General features: G+C 56.3%; 1 protein-coding gene across 3 annotated transcripts in view; it reads right to left on the bottom strand.

Annotated features, from left to right (window-relative positions):
- The window catches only part of FANCA (FA complementation group A), a 36605-nt gene that overhangs the window by 285 nt on the left and 26370 nt on the right, over window positions 1-9950 (bottom strand). For 2 of the 3 annotated variants that reach the window (XM_074349132.1, XM_045506661.2), the window contains 14 exons: window positions 9120-9193; window positions 7835-7963; window positions 6016-6100; window positions 4771-4937; window positions 4310-4415; window positions 3312-3371; window positions 3104-3208; window positions 2540-2652; window positions 2139-2283; window positions 1404-1466; window positions 1079-1181; window positions 678-753; window positions 352-505; window positions 166-258 (listed from right to left, as the gene is read on the bottom strand). In XM_074349132.1, the coding sequence (XP_074205233.1) occupies window positions 166-258; window positions 352-505; window positions 678-753; window positions 1079-1181; window positions 1404-1466; window positions 2139-2283; window positions 2540-2652; window positions 3104-3208; window positions 3312-3371; window positions 4310-4415; window positions 4771-4937; window positions 6016-6100; window positions 7835-7963; window positions 9120-9193 (1473 nt within the window). Of the gene's footprint in view, window positions 1-165; window positions 259-351; window positions 598-677; window positions 754-1078; window positions 1182-1403; window positions 1467-2138; window positions 2284-2539; window positions 2653-3103; window positions 3209-3311; window positions 3372-4309; window positions 4416-4770; window positions 4938-6015; window positions 6101-7834; window positions 7964-9119; window positions 9194-9950 lie in introns of those variants that run through there. The other variant, XM_074349133.1, reaches the window with a different exon arrangement.

The following is a 9950-nucleotide window of genomic DNA, read 5'->3' as shown; positions in this document are numbered from 1 at the left end:
CAGGCTCCCCGCGCCAAGGGCACAGGGAGCTGGCAGCTGGCAGCCACGATGCCCAGTGTTGGAAGCTGTGACTTCTCCCACCTAAGGGGTTGGCCCCTCAGCACCCTCACTTTAAACATGATGTGGACTTCGAGACAGGCACCAAGGTGAGCCTCTGCGTGTTACCTCTGCCACGTGTGTGAAGCTCCTTTTTGGGCACCGTGGTATCAATTGCAGCAGGAAAAGACGAGCTTTTGTTAGCAGGCTCACGGGGTCGCCCTAGAAAGAGGACAGGCAGAGCCAGGTCAGGGTGCTGTGCTGGGAGGGCGTGGAGGCCGCTGCCCCTGCAGACAGGCCTGGCCCTGCACCTGCCTGGCCCTGGAGCTCCAGGCTATGGGCCGGAGTCGAGACCACACGCATCTCCCCAGCCACAAAAAGGCAGGTCAGCTTCAGATACATGTCGACAGCAACGTGCAGGAAGGCTTCTTCCTTGAGAAGGGAGTCTTCCTCAAAGTAGGAGAGGAGACTGAATGTGGAGACAAAAGACATCACGTGATGCCCAGACTTCACAGAGGCCACTGACAGCAGAGGCGCGGCCTTGCCCCTCTTGAGGGAGACCTACGGAGGCACCGAGATGGAGTCTCGGGGAAGGGGTGAGCACCCTTCCTGAGAGCGCCCAGTGGGGTGCACTCAGTTACCTGTAGAAGGCGGCCGGCAGCAGCCTGATGTGCTGGTCGGGGGCCAAGAGGAGGAGAGTGCGTCCCAGGCCCGCGTCTGCAACACGGGGAGGGTGTCAGCAGTGTGGACCAGATGCCTGCCCCGCAGGGTCAGCGTCTCAGGACAAGTGACGTCCTCGTGCGGCAGAGTATAGCCTGGGGGCCGCTGGCATGGGGCTCAACGCCCCAGTGAATTATTTTGTTGTTTAAACGAGTTTATGTACGTAGCAAGAAGATAAACTTGCAGAAGTGATTTGTTTAAAAGTGGGCCTTAAGGAGGGGCCCGTGTTTAACCAGCTAAAAGTTGCCTTTGCACAAGGATGAAGCAGTCTGACCCCCGGCTCACCTGCATCCCCAGCAGAGGACAGGCCCTGGGTTCTCACCTGCCTCTGTCAACTGAAAGAGCCTCGGCCAGGGGACCCTCCTCCTCTGCAGACACCCCAGGATCTCAGCGCAGGTGTCCAGAGCCCTCCGGGAGTCAGCAGCCTGTGACCCCCAGGAGAGAGAGCGGCCCCAGGCAGCCAGTGGGCAAGAAAGAGGTGTCCACTGGGGGCTCTCTCTCCTGAGAAAGCCTTCGACACAAAGGTCCCAGGGTCCCCCTCAGAGACTCTAGCTCAGGAGTCTCGGGAGAACTGGGGACCCATGGTTTCAAGTGCCCTGGGCGGTGGTGCCAGCTGCTCCCGCCTGCAGTGGAGGGGTCTGACTCACCTGCGGGCTCAGATGTGCTGAGAGCAGGCCCATCAAGGAAAAAGCAAACAGGAAAACCAACAGCTGCAAATAAAAACAGGTACACTTACAATATGAAAACTCCTTACACTGTGTTCCTCTAAAGCAGTTCTAAATAGGGAATACAGAAATCCTCCCAACAAAAATAGCCTGAAAACACATAGAACCTTCCCTGTAACTTTTATATGAAATTGACACCAAAACCCACGTCTCAACAGCTAGTCAACTTGTCACACAGGCATGTCCATCCTGAGCCGACTGGGGCCAGGGGCTCAGCTGGGGAAGAGGGTGACTGTTCCTCAGGAGGACACAGGTGCCTCCCTGCCCTGCAGACGTGGTGGGGGTGCCCCACGGCTTTAGGGGTGGACAGCCAGCCTGCCATTCGGAGCAGCCTTCCCTCTGCCCACCCTGTCTCCACGAGCAACTGACGGCCGCATGTGTGTCCAGCTAGAGAGGCCTTGGGTCCCATGGGCAGCTGACTGCGCTGTGCTGGGCTGTGGTGCAGATAAGTGGAAGCATATCCCCAGCAAACCCCAGAATCAGAGTCCTGCTAAACCCATAAACCCAGTAAGTTCTTCCAGACAGTTACACACACTCCAAACTAGATGTTCCTGAAAAGCCCAGCGAGCTGAACCCCGAGAAATGACATGATTAGAACACACAGAAAAGTGAAGTTTTGAGAAGAGAAAAAGTCTGGGGAAGGGTTTCACTGCTCACCTCCTCCCTCTGGCCGTCCAGCTTGCTCAGCACCCTCACGGTGTCTTCCTTCCTGGCCCGCCGAACTGCCAAGTGCAGAGCCGCCGCAGAGACCCAGGCGGGGCCGGGTGCGGGGGACGCCACGTCCGTGTCCAGGGAGAGGAGGCTGGGCAGAGATGTGAGTGTCACCATGGGGCCTCTGACCACCTCCCAGCGACAGTCCCAGGTCCCTCCGCCAGTCAGGACACTGGCTGCACCCACTCCCGCGCGTGACCCTCTGGTGGGCGGGCCTCTTTGCCCTCTCAGGGCCCAGTCTGGACGTAGGAGATGGCCTGTCCACTGGGCTCTGCTTCCCCTTCATGCGGCCCCGCTCCAGGTGGAGATGTACAATGAGCAGCTTGGGGGCCGATGCCCACACTTACCTCCTGGCAAACCGCTGGGCCTCCTGCAGCCTCTGCAGCTCTGGGGGCAGTGGGCCCTGGGACCACTTCCTCCACCGGCAATGAAGCTCAGGCTCCAGGTGCGGCCACCACAGCTCACAGGAGAGAAAGGGCACCAACAGGTCAGTCCCCCCATCGAGATCTGGAACCTCGAGTGACCACTGAAGGTCTGGCTGGAGAGGCCCGCCCCGCTGGCCAACCCCGCCCCTGGCACCTCACGAAGGCTAAAGCAGCGCCGCAGGGCGGCCTCGGCCTCCTGGAGAGAGGAGGCCTTGGCGAAGGGCGTAGCCTGTGTGCAGAGTCCGCCACACACTGCCCCAGAGCTGGGCCTGGTGCTTGCTGTCCCTGCTGAGAGCTGGTGTTCTACACACACAGCGAGTTCCACCTGGCTGACGATGGCCCAGGTGAAACACCCAAACCGCTCGGGGATTGGCTCCCCAGACACGCTTCTCCTGAACGGCAAGTGGGGCAGGGGTGACACTGCCAAGGACCCCTAGCGGGGTGCAGAGCCTGGCCACACCACCCCAAGGAGACAGCCAGGCCTACCAGAGCAGAGGTCAGAACCAGGGGGCACTGGGTCTGGCAGGCGGTCAGGGTCAGGTCGGCTGCCAGTGCAGGGTCACTGCTCCGTAAGCAGGCATTGAGGAGCCCCTGCGGGAGGACAGCCACATGCAGTGGTTTGTACCGTGGACACCAGGGTCCAGCCCAGAGGCTTCAGCAGTAGCGCAGTGATGGCAGGGGGAAAGGGAATTACCCGGAAGAAGTGGACGGTGATGTCGTGGGTCAGGGCACAGTCATGGAAGCATAAGTTTCTCTGTAAGACAGCAGAGGCCGGTGAAGAGGGGCCCGCGGGACCAGGAGTGGCAGTGTCTGCTGGACACAATGCTCCGGAAGGAAACACGGGAACAGGCAGCCCAGCCACAGCACTGCCTCTGACCACAGCAGGCCAGCCTCCTCTGCACCCCCCAGCCCCCAGCCCCCCAGCTCTGGTGCCAACACGGGGGACTCAGGCAGGCGGGGCACACGCTGTCCTCGCCCCGCTGCCCCCTGCCCCCAGCCAGACGCTTTCACAGGCCATTCTCAGCTGTAAGGGAAACAGCTTCGGAAAGAACTTAAAGAAAACGGAATCTCGTTTCCTTTGCTTCCCCTGCTGTCTCGAAAGCGCTACACGGACAGACAGACGGAGCAGGCTCAGCCGCCAGTCATATCTGTGCATTTTTCAGAAGCAAGAAACACCTTCAGGTGGAGATGCCGTTCTCTGGAGGTGTGCAGGGGGCCTTCCTGACCCCGACTGGACACAGGTCACAGGGATGTCACCTTCCACGATACTGACACTTCCTGACACTGAGCGACGTGTGAAACATGAGGGGCACCACCCGGCTCCTATGCACCCGAGACAGAAACCAGCGGGGACAGCCAAGTGGGCAGGGTGGTCTGCGACACCCATGGGGCCAAACTGGGAAATGTGGGGAAGGTTCTGTGAAGGAATTGAGCCTTGCGGGGAGGAGCTGCCGCCGGTCTCTGCGTCCCTTTAGCCCGTGTCCAGCTGGGTGAAGGGCTCTCATGTGACTCAGAGTCATAACTTCTTGTCTTCAGTGACCCCACGTGTCCTCAGTGACCCCATGGGCATGGCATGCGCTGCGGCCATCGGCTCCATGTGACCATGGACACACTCGTGACCTTCCAAAAACCAGCCCTCATGGACCAGACGCCCGCCCTCCCTGCACCCCAAGCTCCCTCTCCCAAACCTACCAGCTCGGAGTTGACGAAGTGGAAGAAGTTGTCACAGCTGGGGGTGGCAGGCTGTCCTTCCTGGGGGTGGCTGAAGAGCAGGGAGGGGGGCAGGCCCAGAAGGATCCTTGGGGAGAAGGAAGGTGGTGGTGACAGTGCAGTCTGGCTCTTCCTTGAGAGCTCACCCCTGGGGCTGTGGGCGGAGCACCTGTGCCCTGCTAGGCCCACAGACACTCACAACGTGTCAACCAACTACCAACGTAAATTCAAAAACCAACTGTTAGTTTGCAGTAACAACCCGGTACAAGGGGGCACCCCAGTCTAACACATCAGCTCCCTGACCTGGAAAGTTACCGCCTCTCACAGCTTAACTGTAAACACAGCTTTGGGCACGTATGTATCTGGACGTGAGTTCTTCAGGGAGAAACGAGTGGCATGTGGGAAGAAACCCCCAAGCAGAGACCGGGGGACACGGCTGTTACCGTTTGCATGTGAGCAGCTCCCGCTGTCTCTGAAGGCAGGTGGCCATGTCTCCCCCACCTGCCAGAGCCTGGAGCCGCCTGCGGAAAACCGTGAAGAGGAAGTGCCCCCGAGAAGGGGAGTGGCCGAGGGGCGCCACTGGGCCCTGCTCCAGGTCCCCAACCATCTCCTGGAAAAGAGCAAGGCTGAGATGTCCACACGCCTCGTCTCTGGTTCCAGAGACAAATGAGGGGGCTGACTCTTGTTCCCAGCAGGGATTCTGAAATGGGACTGGGAAAGAGGTCTCCAACGGGCAAGTGAGGATGACAAGTCTTTTTACTCGGAAATCGTTGAAAATTCATTTTTGCAAAATTTTGCCATTTAAGAGTAGTACAAAGAACACCTCTGCCCAGACCCACCCCATGGACCACTGCTCTCCCCGGGGCGCACAAGCCCATGTGCACACACACCCCGCCGCAGAGCGCCCATGTCTGATCGCAGCCCCACAGTCACGCTGTGCCACCCTCCCTGGAGGACAGGGGGCAAGAGGAGAGGTCAGGGCTCCGACTCCCTCTTTTGTAGGATGTTTTCTTCACTTGTAAGTAAATATCCCCAGTGCTCCAAACCACACCCCTGGGTTCTCTTTCATTCCCCACATTTCTCAGTGCTGGCACTTCTTGCGAGTGACAGCAGGAACACCGCCAAGAAGCACAGAATCCACCGGACGAGAACCACACGTGTGCCTCCAGGTGCACCCGCCCAGTCAGGGGCCTTGGTCTGCTCACTCAGGTTCTGCCTTTAATGCCCTCAAGAGACCTGAGGAGAGCAGGCATGCTGCCTAAAAAACACACTTTTCATTTCACAGTGAGAACGCCATCTCTGCACCCTCTAAGTGCTCCTGCCCTGTGTAGGTACCCGTGAGCAGGAGTCTCCTGGCCTCCACATGCAGCAGCCAAGAGTTAAAAGGCAGAGAACAGGAGTAGCAACCACGTTACTACCAAAGTTGGTATTACCATTTCCTCTATTTTAAATGTCCCAAAACCTGGACATGTTTCCCGTATCACAGCTTTTGTTTCTGTATTTCTGTTGTGTTCACAGTGATGTGAGTTCAGAGCACATGGTCACTGTGGTCTGAGCCGCTGTGTCTGTGACTCAGGTTTTCATTCTGCTTAGGTGCCTTAGGACGTTGTGGACGCTCATGATATATACCTTAATAGCACGTGGCTTAAATGCAGTGGACACCCTGAGTTTTGTAGCTTCTAACTCACCTGCAACCTGGAGAAAACATCCCGATTTCCTGTGCAGCTGCCAAGAGCCAAATCAGGGTTCTCTCCGTGGTCGTAGCTCCTTGAACTGAAATGAGAACACAGTGAGAGCCTCCTGAGTGCCCTAACCACAGTGGGCTTCCTGCCTCTCCTCCTGCATCCAGAGTGGTGTGTGGTCACAGGGCCGGGGGCCCGCGGGGACTGTGGGACACTCTCAATATCAACGACAGCTCCAGTAACACATCAGACAGTCGTGCGCCACAGCCACACGGGTTTATCCCAAGAATGCAAGGTTGGCTCAACATCCACAAGGCACTCAACGCAAGACATGTATCAGAATGAAAAACAAGCCACATAGGTAAAGCATCAGACTAAATCCAACAGACTTTCATGACAAAAGACACTCAACAAGCTGGGAGTAAAAGGGACCTTCCTCAGCTGACTAAGGGCATCTATGAGAGACCCCAGGGCACATGCACCTAGTGACGAAAGACTGAAAACTGCCCCGAAGATCAGGGACAGGACAAAGTGTCCTCTCACCACTTCCATTTGACACCACACTGGAAGTTCTAGTCAGGACAGTGCAGGTGAAAAAGGAAAGAAAGGCAGAAAAGGCACCCAGACTGGAAAGAGAAAGCCAAACCATCTCTGTTCACTTTAGACAAGACCTTACGTATAGACAGTCCTAAAGAATCCACAGACAAAAAAACCATCAGAGCAAATAAACAAGATCAGTGAAGTTGCAGGATGTGAAATCAATGTACAAAACCTGTTGTATTTCTATTCAGTGGCAACGCATAATCCAAAAATGAAATTAAAACAACGATCCCATTTACAATGGTGCCAAAAAATCTTAAGAATAAATTTAGTTATGGAGATACAAGACTTATATGCTGTAAACTGTGAGACATTCTTGAAAAAACGTAAAGATGACCTATTAAATAAAATGGAAAAAAATTACTCAAAATGGTAGAAAATATTTGCAACTCACTTACCTGATGAGGATCTGGTCTCCAGAATATATAAAGAACTCTTAAGACTCAGTAAGCAAAACCAGTGTTAAATGGGCACAGGATCTGACTAGACACACAAATGGTCAACAAGCATGTTAGGGAGCAGCACCCAGAGCTGTGATGAGATGGCCTGTGCGCTCGCCAGGGTGGACCACTGTTGGCGACAACGCGGAGAAACGAGCCCTCCTATCCTGCTGACATGACTGTGAAAGGGGGCGGTTTCAGAAGATAGTCCCATGGGACACAGAGAGCCCAGGGAAGATGGAGGGACAGGGTGTGCCGCTGTTCGCCCTGCAGTGCAGTGAGCGGACTGGACAGTGTATTCATGGTCCTGGGAGAACAGAGGGGAAGGGGAAGGCCTCTGTCCTGTGTCGGGTCCGCTTGCCTGGACAGTGTTTCCTAGAGCAACAGTAGCCTCCTTCTCTGTGACCCAAAGCATGGAAAACGCATGCTCGGAACCTCACCACCTTAACACGGCACCCATGAGGAGAGTGAGACAAAAAGACCATGGAGGAGCCACGCCCTGCACGGCCAGGGGAGGCAGGCGGTCCAGGCCAGTGCATCCTGCACCTTGGTTGGCAACCCTGCTGCCCACCACGTGCTACACTTTCCTCCTCCTCACATCTGCTGACCCTGAACACAGGTGACAAAGCAGAAAGGTGACGTCGTTGCTGCTGGCAAACACACACACAGCAGGGCTTGCCATCAGGATACGTTTAATTGCACTTTCTATGACACAGACTGGACTGAGAGCACTAAAAACCACCAAAATCAAAAGTAAGACACTTTTTGGCACCAGCGTTCCTAACCTTTGGCAGGAGTCCATCAGCGCGTCTAGGAGGATGGAGCAGGCGGTTTCCAGGTCCCCATCACAGCCCCCAACAGCACAGGGCGCCGGGAGGAAGTGCTGGTGGAGGGCCCACTGGTGGAAGTCCCACCTGCAATAGCAACACCAGGGTCTGTGCCCAGAGAGGCTGGAGCCAGGGCCCCGCGGGGCCGGCAGGTGCACAGGGGCCGAGGGGAACATCTCTGGGACAAAGTAACTGAAACCGCAGCCCAGATGGCCACCCACAAGGCCGCCTCTTCACATCAAGAAGGAGACCCAGGTGCAGGTAACACGCTGCCCCAGCTGGCACAGAACTGCAGTCAGAGACGCAGGAAACCCCATAGGTCTCAGCAGAGCCAACACGCAGTGACCCAAGGGTGAGTGAGGGACGGTCATTATGGGTCCACAGCAGAAAATCAGTCCCTGCCCCTCCTCCTGGAAGAGAGGTGGGGGCACGTGGAGGAAGCAGGCCTCGTGCAGACCTGACGGTGGAAACGCTCACTTGGTTGGAAAAGGCAGTGACCCCATCACCCTCCTTCCTCATTTCTACTTGTTCTGTCCAGAATCTGGACCGTGTGTGGGGAGGGCTCTGTCCACTCCAAGGCTCGAGGACGGCGGCCCCACCCCCAAACCACGGGACCCTCAGCACCCACTCACCCCAGGGCAACACACCTGATGCCCCTCAACCCGCAGGGGCTCAGACCCCAGATGCCCTGCAACCCACAGAGGCTCAGACCCCAGTCCCTCACTCCTGGCGCCACCACCTCAGAGGCAGGTGCTGGCCCAGTGCTCCTCCAAGCAGGCCCAGCACGCGGGCCCCACATGGGGACGAGGATGAGCTGGCTAACACGAGCTGAGACTCTCCTGGCACCCCCTGGCCCTGGCCAGGCGCAGCCTCCTCCTCCCTCCAGGGAGCCCTGGCTCCCACCGCCCCTCTCATGTCTCCACATTACAGACCCGCCTGCCATCCCCAGGCCCACATAGGGCACGGCTCTGCAAGGTCCCAGGGCCAGAGTGCCTGCTTGGGGTGTACATGCCCCGTGCGCCCTGACTGCATGCTACACCCAGCTTCCACGATGTTCTAGGAGTGTCTGGCAAAAAGCAGGCCCTCAATTAATGTTTGTTGAATAAAAGAATAAATGATTACAATTGTAGTCATAGGTTGTATGTTAAACTGAACATTAAATCGAGAATATAATGACAAAAATTAGACTAGGATGACGTGGAAAACTGTAGCATTCTACAGGGCAGACCCTCTAAACACTCACCTTTCTGTATCTGAGAGCAGATCAGCTTCAGGCTGAATTTCCAGTTCCAGCTGCAACCAGTCTCTGTAGGTCAGCTGAGAGAGAAGGACCAGGTGACCAAACAGCACAGCAAGGACGACGCAGAACCCAGGGCTCTCGGCAGCAGAGAGCGTGGCGCCAAGCTGTGCCGACACCTCGGCTGTGAGCGAGCCCAGACGAAGACCCCACGCGCTGCCCGACTGAACTCTGAACGTGATGCTGGCCAGAACTGTTTAGACCGGCCTTTTACACTGAATTCTCCACTGTGCTGCCTGTTCTGGGTAACCTGTGGCATCTGCATCCACTTTCCAGGCACTGAGCTGGCAAATAACCAGAGAACACAGACTAGTCTCGAAACCTCAGTGTATGAAACGCTGTGTCCCGGGACCATGCACGCGGCACGCTCGTGGTTGTGTAAAGGCCAGAGCCACTGACACCAGCAGGGACGCGTGTGTGGATGGTGGCTGTGGGTGCAGCTGCTCTAGGCCTGTCCCTGTTGGTGTCAAACACAGACTGTCAGACCTGCTCTTGTGTGGCTGATAGTGTGAACAGGAAAGGAACAATAAAACAACCAGAAATTCTTTCTCTAAAGACCAAAACAAGTAGGTGGACATCCAAGAAATAAAGGAAAAGTCGTAAAAAGATAGCAGAAACAGTCATGTGGGCGGTGCTCAGAGAAGCCCGGCCCCAGATCAGAGCCTGGCAGATACATTTAAAGTACATTTTTATTCACCCTTAAAATTTTCTGCAAAATGTTACAGTTGGGGGAACTGGGCAGAGAGGAGAGGGAATGTCTCCCTAATTTCTTACAGC

The sequence above is a fragment of the Camelus bactrianus genome, chromosome 21, assembly GCF_048773025.1.
Source record: "Camelus bactrianus isolate YW-2024 breed Bactrian camel chromosome 21, ASM4877302v1, whole genome shotgun sequence".
NCBI lineage: Eukaryota > Metazoa > Chordata > Mammalia > Artiodactyla > Camelidae > Camelus > Camelus bactrianus.
The sequence above is the reverse complement of the archived record's forward strand: the minus strand, read 5'-3'. Positions and strand labels throughout refer to the sequence as shown.